Here is a 21594-nt window from a genome sequence, read left to right on the forward strand (position 1 = left end):
TTGCGTGTTAGTGTAATAATTCAACTATGTCTATGTAAGTGCCACTTAAAGAATGAAATTGAATGGATATGGATAGCACAAGATTTCTGTAATTCTGCAAAGTTCTTATTCTTGTAAAACCACCACCACCATTGCTTTTTCAAGACTCATAATATCATACTATCCACCAGGACCCAATGATAACTTTAAGAAATTATAAATAATGATATTTTTATGACAACCACATAAACTTTCAATGCTGTATTGAAATACTAGTAATACTGTACTGGTTTATCATTAATGCACATGGGATAAAAAGAAATACGAAGATTAAATATAAATTCCACAACCATGACATTTTGAAAATCTTTACCACTCACTTGTTTTGTTAATTCATTACTTCCAAAAGTTTGAACCTACATCCCTTATAGATTAGCAATGACAAATAGGCCATTATGTAAAGCCTATTGTACAGGCCAAATAATGGTAGAAATAGCCACATAAATCATGGTAGTTAAAGACATGAAGGTTGTTTCAATTACCTATTTCTGTGGCTTTAAACTTAATGGCTTAAAATAACAATCATTGTATTATCTCTAATTATTCTGTGGGATGACTGGGTTCAGCTGGGTGGTTTTTCTGCTCTGTATGACATCAGCTAGAGCTGCAGTCATCCAGGTAGTTGACTAGACTGGAATACCTACCTAAGACAGTTCAAGCACATGGTTGGAAATTGGTTTTACCTTCTATCAGGAAACTCAGTTGAAGCTATCAAACACAGTGCCTTGGTTCTCCTTCATATGCCCTCTTCATGTGTCTTGGGTTTCTCACAGCATGTCATCTAAGGTCCAAAAATCAGAAAGTAGACTCTACCAGTCCCCTTAAATGGGTCTGTATTCAGAAGCCCCAGAACATCACTTTTGTCACATTCTGTTGGTCAAAGCGAGCCACAAGACCAGCCTAGCTTTAGAAGGTAGGCAAATAACCTTTGCCTCTTGATGAAAGCTATGGTACGCTTACACAGACAGAGAAGGAATTGTTGGAGGCCACCTATGGAGAGTAGCAACCATAGTAAGTAAATTAAATAAACCTATCCTCACATTTTCCCTCAAGGGCCTCAGAGTTTTTGTAGGAGTAAATGAGTTAGTGTATGTAAAACCCTTAGAATAGTGCCTGGCACATAATAAGCACCATATAGGCATTTGCTATTATTAGTATGGCTCTTAAAGTTATAAGCTACAGAAACTCAACTCAAACTCAGAAAAACAAAAAGGATTATGACAGCACATACAAAAAGAATGTCATCAGAACCCTTTTTCCACAGCTCTGCTTAGCTGCTTCTATGGGAAAATGCTCCCCTGGCAGCAAGATGTTGTCTATAATATGCCACATGGAGCATGAGAGAGCATCATGGCCCAAATTCTAATTATTATCCTAGAGTGTCTTCTGGGTCACACACCCAACACTTGGCTTTGTGGAGAGGTAGGAGTAGGGGAAAAACAAGTCCATCCATTCTATAGCCTAGCTAGATTACACTGAATGCCCAAAAGAAGAAAGCTGGACACACAAAAACAAAAGGTGCTACAATGAGTAAGATGGGGAATCAAGAATTAAATTCCAGTCTGTCTCGCTTCCATTCCACAGTCTTGTCACCACACCATTCTCCTCTTCACACTTTCTTTGTTGTTATCTTTATCACTGTCATAATAGGTCAATTTTTCAAACTTTTATTTCTGGAAAATTGTTCAAAACCTTGGTGGCATTTTGCGAAGAGCTAACCCATCACACAAGTGACTGAGTAGAAAAGTAAGTAAATGCCTCGCACTGTACTTTGAGAAAAGAAAAGAAAAATCTTATTATTCATATGCAGTCCCCTTCCTCTGAAGAGTGCCAAAGGTTTTACAGATGCTAAACTTTTGAGTTTAGCCAGTGAAAGGAATAAATTAAAGGGTTTAAACTGTGGCCTAAGCTTGCTGCTGCAACTGTGAAGTCATCACACATATGGATAAGCCACACACATATGGATAAGTACTCTGTGTCAACAATGAAAGCTTAACAGCCTGGACTGCTTTTCTGGCCTCACTTAACTTGTCCATTTATGTGACTCAGATGCTTTCTCCTTAGAATCATAAAATGTTAGAGCAGGAAAGGACTTTACAGATCATTTGGTTCAGTCCTCTCATTTTCCAGATGGATGCAGTGGAAGCCCAGAGAGGGTTATTAGTTAGCACAAGGTCACATAGGAGCTTAGTGCCAGGTCCAGAAGTAGCAATCATATCTCCTGTTTTCCCATACTATGCTCTTTCTGAAAAATCACACTGTGTCCAAAAAGCTACACAGTAATTCAAAACACTATTAATTTCTTCTTCTCCAGTCATGTGGTTGGCAGTAAGTGTAAAAATGACACATTTATCATAAAATTTCAATAATATATACTAGTCACTACCACCAGGAGGCAATGAAATTGGTAAAAATGACAAGACACATTAGTTTGGGCTGACCTTGTAAAAGGTTTACCTTTCATCTTTCCATCCTCCAGCAGGTGGTCAGTCTTCCCAGGCTGCCCTCAGACTAACCCAGGCTCCCATGGACCTTCTTTTAACCCAGAAAGGACTCCATGCCAGAATGGGCTTTTTCTTGTCAAAAAAACTAACTTCTGTAAGCCATTATCCCAGAACCACATGTAGTTATGTATGTATATTTAAATAAGAGCTTCTGAGAAATAAGATCTTAAAACTATATTTATACTTGGATCTGCTTGATAAGGTTTTTGTTATTGTTTTTAGTTCTACTGTTTTGGCTTCTCGTTGTTTGTTTAATGGTCACAGGTGCAGTCCAGTTATGCATGGAAAACCTTACTTCTTAGAAGGAATAAGCTACAAGTGTCTTTTTCTATGAACAAATCATAAAATGATTTTATATATTATTTAATCATATATCCAGGGGCCTTCTGATGATTAGTGAGTTCTTTTTTCATGGCTCATAAAGAGTACTTTCAAGTGAAGTGAAAGTTCCTTGAGAATTCTTGAGAGCAAGATAAAAGGACAAAAAAGGACTCTTAAACTAGCTTGCTAATTATATTCATGTTCCCATCTACTTTTCCCATGTGCCTTTAAGAAAATGCGTTTCTCACTGTTTTACTACACCATTAATGTCTCTGTCCATGTGGTAAAAGTAGGTATGCTAGAAACCTCCTAACATCAGTTTGGGACCTAGAAGCACTACTGATGCCTAAGATGTCTTTGAGCCTCTTTGCCTCACACACCTTCCATCATTGGCCAATACCAATCCTTGGAAATGCACTAACTGAAATACAACCAACTCTCCAGAGAAACAATAGCTCTAGTTCTTGATGAGCTCAATTAGCCTCAAACTATAAAAATTTAATTTTTAAAGTTTAAGCCATTGACATCACTTTTAATCTCAACCTGACTACTCCCTACATTACAATTTAAAAAAATATTTTCTCTGTCTGTGACTTTTGTGGATGAAATTATCCACAGAGTCAAAATTATCCACAGAGTCCTTTGCTCTAGTTAAGGTCAGGAGTGATAAGTCTAGTGGTGTCCAACATTCTTGTTCTGGTTTTCAACATGTTTCCCTGAGAGATGTTTGCTCCCAGTTTAAGGAGAAAAGGTATTATGTCTTCTTCACATTGGTTCCGAAATGAAGTAGGTAAGCTTTTGGTTAAGTTCTGAGCAAAGAAATAGACGGTCAAATGCCATCACAACATAATGAATGTTATCTAAAAATTATATAAATGTATCTGACTAATGTCTCCCTAATAACAAAGCTATACCTATATTCTGATTTTTTGTTGTTGTTGTTGTTAAGAGGTAACCTGGGGTTTAAATTTATATTATGATTATAGTTTTTCTTTTATAAGCTGAAGCACATTATTTTGGTCCATTGAGCAAACTCATTCTTATTCATTGCCTTTTAAAGTTGACATTTAACTTCCACAGCTGTACAGTTGGCAAAAAGCAAAAGAGTATTTAATATTCAAGAGAGCTGATTCTAAAACACCACAGTATTCTATCATATGGAATGTCCTATAATTATCAGTATACATTAACTGAAAGAAAGAATTGCATATGAAATTAGCAGAGAATGGCTAAAGGTACTCATGTATTTATTTCCTTGTTAATACTTATTAACTAAATAAAACAAACAAGTAATTTTAGCAATTCAAACCAATAAGGGATGATTTTCTAAGAGACCATGACTTCTAATGTATTTGCTAGCACAGAATTGAGAACAACTTTTGTTTCTACTGGCTTTGATGTCCTAGATAAAATATGATAAGAATTAACCATATCTCTTTCCCATGAAAATTTGCTATTCATCATCAGAAATAATTTATTCATTCAAAAAATAATTACTATACACTTGTTGTTGTTCAGGCTCTCTGTTAGGCACTAAGGATAGAGCTAAGACAGTCTTACCTTTCATAGCATTGACTTTAGAGCAAGAAAGACAAACAAGAATGCAACCAAAATGGATAATGTTAGGATAAAACAAACACACAATGCTAAAAATACCCACAAGGGACCTACCATAGGGGGTGAGGGTAGCAGTAGGAAGGGAACAGAAGAATTAGAAAACAGAAATTGAACTCAATAGTAGGGTTGAAGAAAGAGAGAGCCAAATAGATAGTAAATACAAAAATGAAATAGAAAAGGCAAGATAATTAGAGGACCAGGGCAAGCAATCCAACATCCAAATAAAGAATTTCAAAAAAAGAGAACAGAGACAATGTAAGGTATAAATCATCAGTGAAATATATCAGGAACATTGCTCTGAATTGATAGATATGAGTTTCCAGATTGAAGGGTTCACCAAGTATCTGGCCCAGTTGACTTGCATAGCACTTACCATATATGCAGCAGTTACTCTTCTAATTGTTTTATATACATTAGCTTGCTTAATCATTACAATAACCCTATAAAATGGGTGCTATTATAATTATCATCCCCATTTTACAGATAAAGAAACTGAGGTACAAAATGTGCCTAAGACCTTTAAGTAGAATTGCCAGGATTTGAAGGCAGGTAATGTATGTTCAGAGCCTACTACACAATCTGCAGGAGAAAGCATCATTGTAAAATCTCAGAATACACTATCGACAGCTCTAGCTGATTATTTTAAAGCCAGGGGTGTGTACTATTTTGATAGTGTATGCAGAGCCCAGCCCCTGATCGATCACCTGAGGGGAGCCCCATGCAGACTTCCTTCTCTCCAATACCCTGCCCTACAAATTCCAGTCCTATCAGAAGGTCTAACTTTCTATTCCTGCTTCCAAGCTCAGTAAGAACAGTGCTCCACATATGGGTTCACTTGCCTGTACCAACAGCCAGAAAACTTATCTGGGTGAGTCAGAGGAGAATGTGATGCTCATCTCTCATCTCAAGGAGCACAGAGCCCCACTGGCTACTATTCAACACTTGACAACAGTCACCTACTGCAGTGGTCCCCAACCTTTTTTGGGCCACAGACCAGTTTAATGTCAGAAAATATTTTCACGGATCGGCCTTTAGGGTGGGACGGATAAATGTATCATGTGACCGAGACAAGCGTCAAGAGTGAGTCTTAGACGGATGTAACAGAGGGAATCTGGTCATTTTTAAAAAATAAAACATTGTTTAGACTTAAATATAAATAAAACAGAAATAATGTAAGTTATTTATTCTTTCTTTGCAGACCGGTACCAAATGGTCCATGGACCGGTACCGGTCTGCTGCCCGGGGTTTAGGGACCACTGGCCTACTGTATTTTGCCCGGTTCTGCAGTTATTTATGTCAGGATAGTTAAGTCAGAAACCAGCTCTTCTAGACATGAAGATATCTTTACTTAACCCTCACATTTAAATAATTCTGGACTCAAAATTCTTTTCCTTCAATACTTTAATGTTATGCTCTTATAGCCAGTGTTGCTATTGAGAAATTAATGTGGACTTGTTTTTATTTTATTATTTTGACCATGTTTTCTGCTATTTCCATTATTTCCCTAAATAACAAACCTTTTAGCTCTTTGTTCCATTAATTTTAAATTCCTGTTCCATTTGTTCCATCAGGTCTTTTCCTCTGGTATTGGTTGCCTATATCTCATTTTTCATGATCCTTTTGTTCTTTAGATGTGTTATGATATTTTAAATTGAGACTTCATCTGTATTATTCCTAAGACTATCAGTTACCTCCACTGTTTTTGTTTGTTTATTTTTTTTACAGAGACAAAGAGTGAGTCAGAGAGAGGGATAGACAGGGACAGAAAGACAGGAACGGAGAGAGATGAGAAGCATCAATCATTAGTTTTTCAATGCACATTGCAACACCTTAGTTGTTCATTAATTGCTTTCTCATATGTGTCTTGACCGCAGGCCTTCAGCAGACCGAGTAACCCCTTGCTGGAGCCAGCGACCTTGGGTTCAAGCTGGTGGGCTTTTTGCTCTAACCAGATGAGCCCGCGCTCAAGCTGGCGACCTCGGGGTCTCGAACCTGGGTCCTCTGCATCCCAGTCTGACGCTCTATCCACTGTGCCACCCCCTGGTCAGGCTGCCTCCACTTTTGATGACTACATAGATAGTTTGTTGCAAAGGGAAGCTAAGCTGTTGTCTTTACTGTGAGTGTGGAAAATATGAGTGAGTGCCTCTAGTGTAGTTTGCTGGGTTTACTTACACTTGCTTTCCTTGGCATTTCTTTCTCCTTAAGATGTATAGCCCAGTTCTTCTATATCTGAAACTGCTTTCTCTAATCAGAGTTGGAAAAGACAACTCAGTGTCCTACTGGCTATCGGTGGCTGGCATTACAGATTTCAATACTGAGATCAGGGCTTTAGGGAGATGGGCTGTTGGCACCAAATTCTCTATTATGTAGAACCTTGGCTGTCTCATTTTCTGCCATGTACTAAAAACAGCAAAGTCAATGCAAAAATCCAGCTTTGAGCATATGGTCCAAGTTTGCAAACACAATGGACACAACTCTTTCAACTCCTGTCTAAGCCATGCTTACTGAGAGTATAGCTCCCACCCTGAACTGGCCTCAGACTCCATCCAGAGACTTCATCTCTTGCCTTTTCTGCTCCTCTCGTATCCTAGACTTCTTCTGCTTTAACTCTTTATTTTCTTGAGAGTTTCTCAGAGTTTTGATACAGTTGTCAAAACCTGCCTCTGGATTTATTCTGCCTTCCCATGTCTTTGCTAGAAGTTCCAGATATCAATGTTGAGAAGGGAGTCAGCAGGATGCTTTTAGCTCATTGCCTTGATGGAAGCCCGAAGCCCATCCTCCCCAAGAATCATCCTGGGAATACTCCTTGTGGACCTTGCAGCCCACGTAGAGGTGCTACAATAGGCTGTGGGGATGCAGGCCAGGCCAGTATCCGGAGAAATTGGGATTAGAACCCACAGGGTTAAAACAGCTGTACAGAATTACAGTAGGTGATTGTGAAATGGGGTGGGACTCCCCAATCCTTCCCACCTCAGTCAGACTCTGTAAAATAGCTTAGCTCTCAGCCATACAGTATTCAAAGGAGGCAAAACCATTTAAATTGCTGGCAATGATGATACACGTATATCTTCATAATACACAATCCAATACTCAGAATTTTGTCATGCTTGTAGTACCTGTATTGCCATGTCATTTATCTCTACATCATTACAGAAAATTTGAAAGTTTGTATTCTTTAGAAAGATGAGTGGAAAAGGATTTTTATTTCTGTAGTAACAAGCCATGATACTGTCACAATAAATTTATTTCTTTTATTGGCCAAGTTAGTAGTCTCCTGTACTATTGTCAATTCTCATTATTCACAGTGATGTTCTTTTAGCAAATGCTGAACCATTGCTTCTAGGAGAAATATGGGGTTAGATTCTTGAGAGCCTCAGGTTAGAATATTTTCATCAATCAATCTATACATAACTGGTTTTACATGTGTTTGTTTATTTTAATTAAATTTTATTAGGGTGATACTGGGTAACATAATTACACTGGTTTCAGTGGTCCTGTTCTAGTATATGTACTGCCAAAGTGAGCACTCAGGTGCCCAGTTCTATAACGCATCTCTGTACACCCTATTGTAAGTGCACCACTCCAAGTCTTTGTCCGTCACCATTTATTCCCCCCAAACTCTCCTCTACCCACCCACCCCCACACTGTTGTCCATGTTTGTTTCTGTTTAAAGACACCTTATTTAATATATATTGTTGATTCCATAACATTGAACTCACAGTCAACAGCATTATAACTCATGCCTGAAAGAAGCTTAATCTAACACATGTATTTTCTCTTCATCACTGTCTTTTGTGCTTAGGAATATCAGGTAGCACTTTTGCACTCATCTCAGGGGCCATTTCAAACAGCAAATTCATCAATTAAACACACACACACACAAAATCACTAAATAGACATTGCAATGGACACCTGCTCACAGGACTAGAGAAGAAATGGGGAGGCAGAGCCTCACCTTGCTCAACCTAAGCTTGGGAACATGTGTAAGGTGGCTTATATTTTTCACCACACTATACATGTTCATGAGTGACTGCAACAGCACCTTAAGCATTGATTGGGGGTTATAAATAAATTTTTGTAAGAGAATTTGCAAATATAGAATCCATGAATAATATGGATTGACTATTATTTGTTAACATTATGCTTATAAATGAAAAGACCACTTTTGTTAAAGGAAAGAAGTGCACAAGCTGCCACACAAAGGTTTGTTGACTGTGGAACACCCCTCACCCCTTTGCCCCTGCAAACAAACCTCCTGAATAATTAAGAAACATTTTGTGCAGTTGCAGCAGTTTAAGGACTACTTACATTTTGCGCCGATCTGGTAGGTGTCTAGTAAAGAGAGCTCCAAAGCCTGTCACAGGCAATCCAGTGTCCCTGGAAACAAGATAACAATTTTTAGAAACATGTCAACTGACATTTGTAAACTATCAAAGCTATAGAAAAATGATTTGGTGCTGAATTTTTATGATAATTATTTTTAAAGGATTTTTATGTTTGCAATTTTTATATACCGGTACTTTGCAAAATAAAATGTCCTAATGTGTACGTATAAATGTCAGCATTCTGTAATTACTTTGACTGCATTTTCAAATAATTATAATACAAGACAAAGTCCATATCCTAACCTCCACGGAAAGGTGCTGTACCAGGTTGCAGGACTACAGATATGACTAAGAAACAGTTCCTACTCTCAGAAAACTATCTCAGGGAAACATACGTACATATAAATAACTAGAATGTAAGTTCAACTGTTTTATGGAACACATAACGGTCAGAGGGCAAGGAAATAAGAATAATTAATTCTGATTAATAGCAGCTTACCTAATTCTTAATGCACCTTGGGCAACATTTCTACGCACTTTTCATACTTTATTTCATCTAAACTTCAGAAAAAACTCCATGTAGTAGATACTTTTATAATCCCCATTTTATAGTGAACAAACTGAGGATTACAGACACCAAATATCTTTCACAAGGTAATTGTGGAGCTGGAGTTCACACCTAGGTAGTCAGAACTCTGAGCAGAAAAACTGTGTGAAGAGGAAATGACATTTTAGGTGAACCCAGAATGAATAGGGCTGACTGGCAAACTGAGGGAAAGGAATTCCAGGCAGAAGCAACAGCATCAACAGAAAGCATGGAAGCTTATGATGTGTTCCTGTGTTTGATGCACTCCTGTAACGGGCAGCTGGTGCCACTATGCCTCTCAGTACTTACATAATTTCTCTCTTGCATGTGCCTATTCTGTAGGCAAAGGAGAATATTAAGAATACCTTTCAATAATCCCAGAGCTCATTGTTTCCTCTGTTAGTAAAGCCTTGCTATTTATTTGAGCCAATTCTGTGTTTAAAAAGACTTGTGCCATTTGTTCATGTGTTTCTGAGATCCAAATCTGGAAAAAAAATAGAAGCCATATATATATATAAAATTGTAAAAAATGATCAGTTACTAAAATATATTTTTGTTGAGGTACATTCTGATTTTAAATTTTTGACTCTATTGACATTAAAAAAAGTGATAACTTATAGCAATTAACTATTTCATCATAAATATGTAAAAAACCAATTTCTTACTACATGTTGTTGAAAAATAAAATCAAATTAGTTTTTCCTATGAAATGGAAAGAGCTGCATTCAACTAAATATTAATTATATCTTCTTTCTATTTCCTTCTCGAGGTTAATATATTTTAATTTCTCTAAGTAAGGAAGTATTTGTAGCAATCACTTTGTAAATCAAATAGGACTTCAGATACAATCATCATCATCATCACCATCATAATTGTCATCATCATCATTATCCATTTTCTACCACAGATGATAAGTCAGTGAATTATCAGGCAATTATTACTATGAGGAAAGTCTACAGATTGTAAGACATATACAAACCAATTGCAGATGAATCATGGGTAACATCTAGGGGAACTTGGGAACAAAAACAGTGGTTAGAATGGAATATTTTCAAGATTAGCAAGTCAGCACCTTATTCTAGGCCACTACTGCTACGCTAGAATGGAATATTTTTATACAAAACTCTAGACTATCCCAAATGTTGAGATTTACAGTAGAGAACCAGAACTCACCACCCCCACCAGAACCCATTACTTTCCCTGAACCTGAAGACCAGGTTCTCCAACACATCGAATGAAGCCTCAGATCACATTAATTACATTAGATTTTGTTTTTAGAAAGAGAGAGAGAAAAACCATTGTTCAGAAATTTGAAGATTTCAACTGCTATCATAGCTATAATCCTATGCCTCTGATCCATTCTGGGTCAGTATAACAAGGCTCTGCAGTAACTAGGAATGTCTTCAACTCAAAGAAGTTTTAATTACAGTCTCTGGTCCTACTACTCTGATCTACTCCATGGCTCCATAAATCCTTGGCTTCTCTCACTACTGTTTCTAAGATCCAACCTCCTAAATCACCAGCCTTCTAGCTCAATCTCCCAGCTCTCATTTCTATACACTCAGATCAACTAATCCTCTTCTTAGATCCCCAGTTCACAAGTCAGTGGTAGAGGACACAGATTTGGGCTTCATATTTTGTACTTTAAAAAAAAAGAAGACATATCTTTGGAGAAACAAATTAGAACCATTTTGTTTTAAGGCTTAAGTTTGACCTAAAATTTTACCTTAGTTATTTATGCTCTGATTGTTTTTAGCAGTTTTAGTCACAAAAATTGGGAGATATTTCAAAGTGAATATGAAGCTATAAAATACCCTCTAATTTTTGTGAGCAGTGTACTTCAACAACTCAATTAATACCTTTGAAAATTTTATGAAACAAAAATATTGCTAAACATAAAATGATGAGAAATAAAAGAAAGCGGATGATAGTAGCATTAGTGGAGACTACATTTAATGAGTGCTTATTCTGTGTCAGATACTACATTAAACGCTTTGTAGGCATTATTTCATTAAATATTTAAACCAACCTTATGGGTATTGTGTATCAATCATGATCGAAGAAGGAAATGAACAATAAAATAGGAACGTGAGGCTGCTGCTACAAGTACTATAGACTTGGGTGGTTTATAAACAACAGAAATGTATTTCTCACAGCTATGGGAGCTGAGAAGTCCAAGATTAAGGCACTGACAGATTCAGTGTCTTGTGAAGGCCTTCTTTTTACCATATGCTAATACGGCAGAAGGGGGAGTGATATCTCCAGGGTCTCTTTATAAGGGCACTAATCCCGCTTAATGAGGGCTCCCAATGGCCCACCTCTTAATACCATCTCACTAGGGGTTAGGATTTTAACATTTAATTTTGGGGGGACTGAAAGATTCTGTCTATAGCACTGCCAAACCATGGCTCTGCAGGGAGGAACGACAGGAATAACTGTCCAAGCTAACTCTCCTCCCACCTCCGATCTCCTGTCAGTGCCTTCTGCAGACAAATCCCAACAGGAAGCCAGAGGGCCAAGGAGCTCATTGATGCAATCCATAAACGTCAGCCTCCTTGGCATAGAGCAGGGTTAAGAAGGGTGGAGAATTAACCTGGAGGGAGAAAGGAAGAACACTTGGAATAACTGCTCTTCATTTTAAGGGAAAATTGAGGTTGAAAGGTATTAACAAATGACCATGTAAACCATTGTGAAAGTAGAAGTTCCACAATTCAGAACTCATACTCTGACTCATTCATTCCTTCATTCATCCATTCATGTCTATGAAGTGCCAGGCATCCTACTAAATTCTAGGGATAGCATAGTAACCTCCAGCCTCTATAGTGACATAGTGTAGTGAGTTAATAGTAAATCATGGGGATAATGATAATAACAAGATCACATGGCCAGACATCACTCAAAATGTTTTTACATTACACTTGATCTTAGCCAAAAGGCCGAGAAGCGATAAAATGTTTTTTCCATTAAATGCTCATGAAAATTCTACTATTCTCACATTACATCTGAGGAAATAAAAATATAAAATGTTTTAGACTCTTGACCAAAGTTACAACCTAATAAGTGATGGAGCCAAGAATCAAAGAAAAGCCATCTGACTCCAGAGTCCACTCTTAACTTCTTTTTCTTTTTTTGGTTTGTTTGTGTTTGTTTGTTTTTTGACAGAGACAGAAAGAAAGTCAGAGAGAGGGACTGATAGGGACAGATAGACAGGAAGGGAGAGAGAGGAGAAGCATCAATTCTTCGTTGCGGCACCTTAGTTGTTCATTGATTGCTTTCTCATATGTGCCTTGACTGGGAGGCTACAGCAGATTGAGTGACCCCTTGCTCAAGCCAGCAACCTTGGGCTTCAAGCTAGTGACCTTTGGGCTCAAGCCAGCAACCATGGGGTCATGTCTATGATCCTTGCCTCAAGCCAGTGACCCACGCTTAAGCTGGTGAACCCGTGCTCAAGCTGGCAACCTCGGGGTTTCTAACCTGGGGCCTCCGCATCCCAGTTTGAGGCTCTATCCATTGCGCCACTGCCTGGTCAGGCCCCACTCTAACGTCTGTGTTTTCTAATTATAGGCAAATGTTATCTCCCAGCATTGGAATTCCCATCTTCATCAATAATAGCACTCCAAAATTTTAGCTGGGCCCGTGGTGTTTCAGACTACATTTTTCTAGTCTCCCTTATACTTAGATCTGACCATTATCTGGTTCTAGACATTGGGGCGTAAATGAAAGTGACTTATACAACCTCCAAGAAAGGTCTTTCTTGTTTTTATTCTTTCTGCCACATGAAATGTAGACATAATGGCAGATTTCCAGCAGCTATCTTGAGCTATCCTCAAAGGATGGCAGAGCAGAAAACTAGAAGTGAGTCTCTGATAATTCATGGGCGTTCCATACAGTTCTGGCTTGCTATCCTCCAAACTTTTTACTTGAAAGAATAAAGCCTTGTGTGAAAAGCCACTGTTGATTTGTGGTTTCTGTTGCATGTAGGCAAACCTATTTCTCTACCATCTTAATGTGAAAAATCACTTCGGTCTAGAAATGTTCATAACCTGGCATAAGGGTAGGTAATTTATAAGAGCACTTTCATATACTTAAAAGTCTCTTGGGCTTTATAAATATATCACAAACTGGAGATCAGCAATTTGGTATGTGAAATAGCTAAATTAACACAGAACAAACTGACAGAATAATCACTAAAATTTCCATTTAGTTTGCATAATAAAATCTCACTTGAGTCAAATGGCAATATAAAAAATATCTAATGTGTGTACAGGAAGTTCACTTCTTAATATCATCCTTATTCTTTATTTTCCTGAATACCATTTTTTTTCTGTCCTCATTTTAATCTTTCAAGATGAATAAACTTTCTCACATATGCTGCATTTAAGAAAACCAAGTAGAACCTGACTAGTTGTGGCACAGTGGATAGAACATAGGCCTAGGATGCTGAGGACCCAGGTTCAAAATGCTGAGGTCACTGGCTTGAGCACCGGCTCATCTGGCTTGAGTGCGGGCTCATCTGGCTTGAGCACACGCTCATCCAGCTTGAGCATGAGTTCACCAGCTTGAGTGAGAGGTCACTGGCTTGAGTGTGGGACCATAGATATGACCCCACGGCTGCTGGCTTGAGCCCAAACGTTACTGGCTTGTAGCCCAAGGTCTCTGGCTTGAGCAAAGGTGTCACTGGCTCAACTGGAGCCCCCCAGTTTAGGCACATATGAGAAAGCAGTCAATGAACAACTAAGGTGCTGCAAGGAAGAAATGTGGTAAGGTGCCAAAGAACTGTAAAACTTAGTATTGGCAACGCCATTTTATTTTATTTTTTTCTTTAATTTATTTAATACATAAATTTTTATTAATTTTAATGGGGTGACATCAATAAATCGGGGTACATATATTCAAAGAAAGCATGTCCAGGTTATCTTGTCATTCAATTATGTTGCATACCCATCACCCAAAGTCAGATTGTCCTCTGTCATCTTCTATCTAGTTTTCTTTGTGCCCCTCCCCCTTCCCCTCCCCCTCTCCCTCCTTCCCTCCCCCCGCCATAACCACCACACTCTTGTCCATGTCTCTTAGTCTCGTTTTTATGTCCCACCAATGTATGGAATCCTGCAGTTCTTGGCCTTTTCTGATTTACTTATTTCACTCCATATAATGTTATCAAGATCCCACCATTCTGTTGTAGATGATCCGATGTCATCATTTCTTATGGCCGAGTAGTATACCATAGTGTATATTGCCACATCTTCTTTATCCGGTCATATATTTTTTCTTTCTTTCTTTCTTTCTTTTTTTTTTTTTTACTGTGAATAAAGCCTTTAAGCAAACTCTAGGCCAATACAGCAAGAATCCATAAAAGAGTAGTGTCCTTAACATGTTCACCAAGTCCAAGTTGGCACCAACATCATTCCAAATCCCTGCGAATGCAACCCAACCCCAGTTCAGTCCGTTAGGAGCTATCATGAGAAGCCGGAGTCCAGAAAAAGTCCACATCCAGAAAGAGTCCGCATGGCACTGGAATTGTTGTCACAATTCTATACTTTGCAGCTCACGTCCAAGTCCCAATGACTGCTGCTTCTAGCTGGTAATGATTCAGGTAGACTGGAAACGCCATCTGCAGCATGTGTGGAGATGGAGCTTCTGTTCTCCTCTGCCTGGAGAGATGAGACCAGAGTGCTTTTCCCTGGAGCTCTGCAACTGTGTCATGGTAAAGAGAACCTTGGGATACACTAAGCTGGGTGTCAAAGGTAAATTCACAATAGAAGTTGGAAAAAGAGGGAGAGAGAGTTCTAAATTAGGAGTAGGTCCCAGCCTGAAATATGAGTGGGGCATTGAGGTAGGAGGAATAAAGGAAACACTATATATTGAACAAAGCAGCAGAAAATAGGACTATCAACACCCACAACAGAGATCTTCGAGGGAAGAATAAAAAACCTGACTATTCAGGCAAGACATAGTTAAGTGGCCCTTGTGCAAATGAGATCAGTTTACCTGCTTCTTGGAAGAAATACCCTAGGCTCGTCCACAGTGTCGTAGATGGGGCCAACGGCCCTGGGCACCTTCAGCCTTCAGTGGCAAACCCCAGCATTCTGGGCCAGGTTAGGTCATAGGTGGCTGGAGCAGGGCTGGAAGAGACTGAACCCTCCCTTAGAGGAGCAAGGGGGGAGCCTACCTTCCAGTGTTCCTTTTCCTCACAGCAAAGGCATGTAAGCCTGGCAGGCTTTAGCTCAATGACCTTCCTTTTCACTATTGAAGCAGGACCCAGATGGATTCCTATGAGACTTCTTTGGGGCGTTGGAGCCTTTAAGGGCATATCCTAAAAGCTGGAAGTTCCCCTGATCTCTATTGGGCTTTTTCTGCCTCTTGGTACCTTAAAGGCCATGCTCAGAAGATCTCGCTGAGGGGTTTGAGGATCCCCATCCGCCTATATAAACCTTTTCCGTATATCTGGAGCTATTTGGAAAAAGACAAAACAGTGTTATTAGCTGGATCAAATAAAAGAAGGTAGAAGTTTGCAGGAGAAGATTTGGCGTCTCCTGTTCATCAGCATTCAAAAGAAATTTAAAATTTTTTAAGTAAAAAGCATGATATGGTAGACCCGTAGGAGTTCCAGGATATGACTCCCCCCTTTTAATTTTTTTTTTTTAAATTGACCTTAAAATATTTGCTGGGTACACTTTAATAATACCTTGACTTTAACGATTGTAAGAGATACCCATAATTCGAAAGGTTTGACAAAATACAGTAAATGCTTTTGCTACATATGCAGGAGCACTGTCAGTTTAACCAGTTTAGGAAATCCAATAATGGAAAAATGCATACAGACAATGAGCTATAACATGCTTAGCAGCCTCTCCTGTTCTGACAGAGGTTACTATAAATCCAGAATATGTATCCACTGTAACGTAGACATAGGACTGTTTGCTAAATGGAGGTATATGAGTAACATGCATTTGCCAAAGTTGTCCTGGTAGGGGTCCTTGAGGGTTAACTTCAAATGAAGGAACAGATTGTAGTATAGGACCCCTTGGACAAGATTTACCAATCTGCCGTGCTGCTTCCCGAGAAAGTTGAAAGTGTTTACACAGGGCTGCAGCGTTCTGGTGATGAATAGTATGAGACTGAATTGCTCGATCTGTCATGGTTGCTCCAAATAATTTTCTTTTGGGTAGCTTGATCAACAAGGGCATTCCCTTGTGCTAAAGCTCCAGGGAGCATGGAGTGAGCTCAAGTATGTCCTATAAAACATGGAGCTCTATGTTGACATACAAGTCTTCGAAGAAGGAGGAACTGCTGAAATAGTTCATCAGCAGTTGTCCCTAAGACAGCAGACTTTATAGTGGAAACAACCATAAGTAAATATTTGCTGTCTGTATATAGATTAAAGGAGGAATATGGCAAATGCTGAAAAGCCATGATAATGGCATATATTTCTAGTCTTTGAGCTGATTTTAAGTTGACTGTTTCAGTATAAAGTTGTCCATTGATTTGCAAAAGCAATTTGCCATTTAGTGGAAGTTTCCCAGAGCCATTGTTGTTGATCCTTTCAAAAAAGGAACAACAATAATTTTGAGGTTCAAAACCTAAAAGCTGTAAGGGTCGCCTATGCCCCTTGATAATCAAGGAGGCAACAAGATCAAAATATGGAAGTGTATTCCATGGGCTATTAGAGTGTTCAATGTGCCCAAGCTGTAGCTGCTCTTGTACCAATCGAGCAGCTGCCCTAAGTTTCTCCTGAGAAAGGGGCCATTGGTCTACCCATACAGGATTATCTGATTTCCAAGTAATTGGGTCTGCACAATGCATTATTGGGGTAGCAGGAGCTCCCAAGGCCCCTATGCTAAATTTTGATATCCTAATCCACACCTGGTATTGGGTGCCACTTCTATGGGGGTGAGAATTCCTCGCTGTTCTTTCCCTAGTCCCTTAGTGGGCAAAAATCCTTGATCAAGCATCTGAGTACTGACTAAACCAGGGGTCCCCAAACTTTTTACACAGGGAGCCAGTTCACTGTCCCTCAGACTGTTGGAGGGCTGGACTATAAAAAAAACAAACAAACTATGAACAAATCCCTATGCACACTGCACATATCTTATTTTATAGTAAAAAAACAAAATGGGAAGAAATACAATATTTAAAATAAAGAACAAGTAAATTTAAATCAACAAACTGACTAGTATTTCAATGGGAACTATGCTCCTTTCACTGACCACCAATGAAAGAGGTGCCCCTTCTGAAAGTGCGGCGGGGGCGGATAAATGTCCTCAGGGGGCCGCAGTTTGGGGACCCCTGGACTAAACCATTAGGACTGACAAGCAATGCTCCCATGTTTTTCAAAACATCTCTACTCCACAAATTAACTGGCCTTCTAGGGAGCGCATAAGGCTTTAAAAAAATCCAGAATGACCTTCTTAATCTTCCCAATGTAGAAAACTAGAACTTTGTTGAGGGGATTTACTCTGCCCTATACCTTGTAATTCTGTGGCTGCTGCATGAGTGGGCCAGGAAAGAGGCCAATGTAGCTTATCAATAACAGATACATCAGCTCCAGTATCTAAAAGTCCTTTAAATTTATGCCCATGTATTGTTAGTTCCATTTCAGGCCGTTCCACCTATTTTTTTAAATCCAATTGGCAAAATCAGAGGAGCCAAATCACCAATTTTCTTGGGGCCCCTTTTGCAGGATGTGGCCTGAGAAGCAGAATTAGCATCCTTATACTATTCTTCTAACTGCCTGAATTAGCCATGAGACAAATTCTTTTTTTTTTTTGATTAATTTTAATGGGGTGACATTGATAAATCAGGGTACATATGGCAATGCCATTTTAAAAAGGAAAAGTCAGGCTTTCTGTCCATCCTTTCTTTGGAAAATGGAGGGAAAAGAATATGAAAGTCTCCTGACTTACAAGGATAACTGGATCATTTAGTTTTAGTTGTAGTTCTCTGAAAGGATTAGGTTATCTGAAGAACTTCCTTTCCTTTTCAATAAGAGACAAAACTTACATACTACCCTACACTGATTTTAGCTCTCCCTCCCTTCCTGGAATCCTGAGATTAAGGTGGACCTCTAGGCAAAGGAGGAGAGATAGACACTGGGAGGTTTATGAATATATTTTATATGTAAAATGACATCACCATTGTGTTACCTTGAAAGTTTTAACATTTTTTAAATCCTCTAGATGAATGTTATAATCTTGTTAATGATTGTGTCATGCTGTCATGCTCCCCTCAACCTGTATGTGGTCAAAGGTATATAACTAACCTCTGAGATACATTTGGGGCTACATGATTTGGGTCTGCTATGTCCCATGTCAGTCATATGCGGCCGGCATATTAATAAATCTCCTTTTAATAAAACCCTTTAAAATTCATCTGGACTTGATGTCTCTATATAAACCTGCGGAAGTGAGGTACGGTACTTTACAACATTTGGGGGCTTGTCCAGAATCCGGTGTTCCGTGTCACCAGGTAGAGACACCCGAACCAGCTGGTCTCTCCAGGGGGCTGCCTGAACCCGCTGTTATCTTGAGGAGAGTTGCTTCCCGGTTCCCAAATTTAACAATTTGGACAATTTGGCAGAGAAATCAAGGAGGTAGGTAAAGCAACTCTTTTTGCTTTACTGAATTCTAGCTTTTCTTCTGTTCTGAATTCTAGCTTTTCTGTTTGGGACTGGTCAATTTGTGCCATTTGCATAGAGGACCAGACACAGTCACGCTCTCAAAGTGGGCTCTCCAAGACCGAGATGTCGGTGGAGAGTTTTTAGGTCCCGCCATGGGCTTTGCTGGGAGACGTCTGGTTGCACTCTGGAAAAGACGTCCATTTGTGTTTGCACATTTATTCGTACTCTAGGAAGACAATTAGTGGGAACTGAGTCAACCAGGTTGATCAGTTCTGCCTTGGGCTCCCAGGGGCGTCTGTTTGTGTTTGCACATTTGTTCATACACTAGGAAGACCATTGGTGGGGACTGAGGTATGAGTAGAGACTGAGTTAGCTCCAAACTTCCAGAGGCATCTAGTTGTGCTCTCAGTAGAAGACATTAGTGGGGACTTCATTCCTGCTCTAGGAATGCATAGTGGGAATTGAATTGGCCAGGATTAATCAGTCTCGCATCTCACTGTATCAGTGGAGACTGAGTTAGCCAGGTTAATCGATCTCACCCTAGACTTCCAGACACATCTTCGTGCTCTAGGAAGGCAGAGTGGGAATTGAATTCGCCAGGATTAATCAGTCTTGCATCACACTGCATCAGTGGAGACTGAGTTAACCAGGTTGATCGATCTCACCTCGGACTTCCAGAGACATCTTTGTGTTTGTCAGGTGTTTGTCAGATCTCATTCTTTGCTTTTAATGTTTCTGTTTAAACCCCCTGAGTAATTGATATGTAAGTGGAAATCTCTGGTGCTACGCACCTGAGAGGCCACTAGGGGGAACCCCTTCCTTTGTCTATTGAGCTGTGTGAAGTAATCTGTTTTGTTTTTGTCAGGAAAATCTCTGGTACAATTTTAATTGGAATAAGTAAAGCACACTCATTTAAATTTCTTATTTTGTGATCTGTGTATGTGAAGTCTTCGTTTAATGTTTAAATGTGTCTAATTTTAAGGTCTGGTTTAAGTTCTTGTGTCAAAATTTAGAGGTTTCTGGCTTAAAACTAGAGGGCAATCTTAAATGGTGAATTGTCTGTGCTGTAGATTCTCTTTGTTACATATCTTTCTTGGATCTAAGACTATAGCTTCAGGGCATTCTGTCGGACTTGTCCCCTAAAGAAATTATTCTCTTCTGTTGGCTCCTCCCCTTGTCTTGTTAATACCTCTATAGTCAAACATCCTTTACTCTGAGTGCTAGTTAATTATTGTCTGTCTTATCTTTTTATGCTTTTATTGGTGTGCTAATTCCTGGATTTTCCAGGACAGTTTCAATTTTTTAAATTGGTGGTCCTAGCTATTAATTATGAGGAGGGCCCAGTACAGAGGACCCCCTTTAGGATGTCTCCTGAAGCACTTTCAAGAAGCTTATGAAGACAACCATGGGTATGGAATTAAATAGTCAAGTAGAAGGCTTCGTACTCTCTGTGAATCAGAATGGCCCACCTTTGGGGTTGGATGGCATCGGCTGGGACTTTTCATCTCCAGCTAGTAAGGGCAGTGTGGAACATCATAACTGAGGATCCAGGCCACCCTGATCAGTTTCCATACATTGATCAATGGCTAAATTTAACAATGAATCCACCACAGTGGCTAAAAGCATGCTCAATACAGAGACGGTGCTCCATCTTCCTTGTCAGGTAAGATTTGAACCTGAAACAGGATTTTAAAAATAACTAAAGTAACAGTTACAGCACTTCAAAAAATGAACTCTTTTAAGGGCAAGGGGCCCCTGTTGGGCAGATAAAATGTATTATGCTCACTTTGTTAAAGATAACAGGAGGAGGCCGTCGCCCAGGTGATATTAATGTGTGTTGGGGTGGGCTAAAGGCAGGCAGAATCCTTTAGCCTGGGGCTTGGTTTTGGGATTAAGCCTTTCCTACCCTTTTTGATGTAGGGCGGTACAATCCTATCATGCCTCAGAGGGTGACTTTGTATTAGAGACTTCCCTGTTTTGTATATTGGATTAAGGGTTTGGATTTCTACACTATAAAATGGGGACGGAATGAGAGCTTGGCTCTTGGTTCCTGAGGTTAGCATGAGAGAGCGGAGAGAGTAGAGCCAGCAGCTAAAGGAGGCCACGTGGAGGAGGCCAGGAGAAGCAGCCAAGATGGCGGAGTGCTGAGTGAGATGCCAGTTTGTGTAGAGTTTGTATCTGGGATAAGGAAGGAGATGGGGAACTGAGGAGAAGAAGGCTGGTGAGCTAGAAACCTTTGATTCTAGGAAACTCGGATAAGTCAGTGGCTTTGTGAGCACTGAGTGTGACTGGGTTTTGGAGCCCAGTGTATGTTTTTACTTGCCCACCGGGTGCAAGGTAGGATTAAAGGCTATGGCCCATCAGTTTTTGGCTCCGCTGTTTCTTTACCGACTGTCCGAATCCAATGCGAACCTGCATGGGCCGGGCTGCTGTGATAGTGGCCCCGGCTCTGCCTGCTGGCTTTACAGCCCCCAAGAGAGTGAAATATAAAAAGAGGGTAAAAAAAGATTTAAGGAAAAAAATAGGATTCTGCTAGGAAAGAATCAATGTGCATATTGTAAGGAAGAAGGACATTGGCAAAATAAA

General features: G+C 39.5%; 1 protein-coding gene across 1 annotated transcript in view; it reads right to left on the reverse strand.

Annotated features, from left to right (window-relative positions):
- CFAP95 (cilia and flagella associated protein 95) overlaps nt 1-21594 on the reverse strand; it is a 100626-nt gene that overhangs the window by 41467 nt on the left and 37565 nt on the right. Inside the window, exons 3-4 of the mRNA XM_066365676.1 lie at nt 9758-9876; nt 8790-8858 (exon numbers count right to left, since the gene is read on the reverse strand). Of these exons, the coding sequence (XP_066221773.1) occupies nt 8790-8858; nt 9758-9876 (188 nt within the window). The remainder of the gene's footprint in view (nt 1-8789; nt 8859-9757; nt 9877-21594) is intronic.

Source organism: Saccopteryx leptura, chromosome 2 (assembly GCF_036850995.1).
Source record: "Saccopteryx leptura isolate mSacLep1 chromosome 2, mSacLep1_pri_phased_curated, whole genome shotgun sequence".
Classification (NCBI taxonomy): domain Eukaryota; kingdom Metazoa; phylum Chordata; class Mammalia; order Chiroptera; family Emballonuridae; genus Saccopteryx; species Saccopteryx leptura.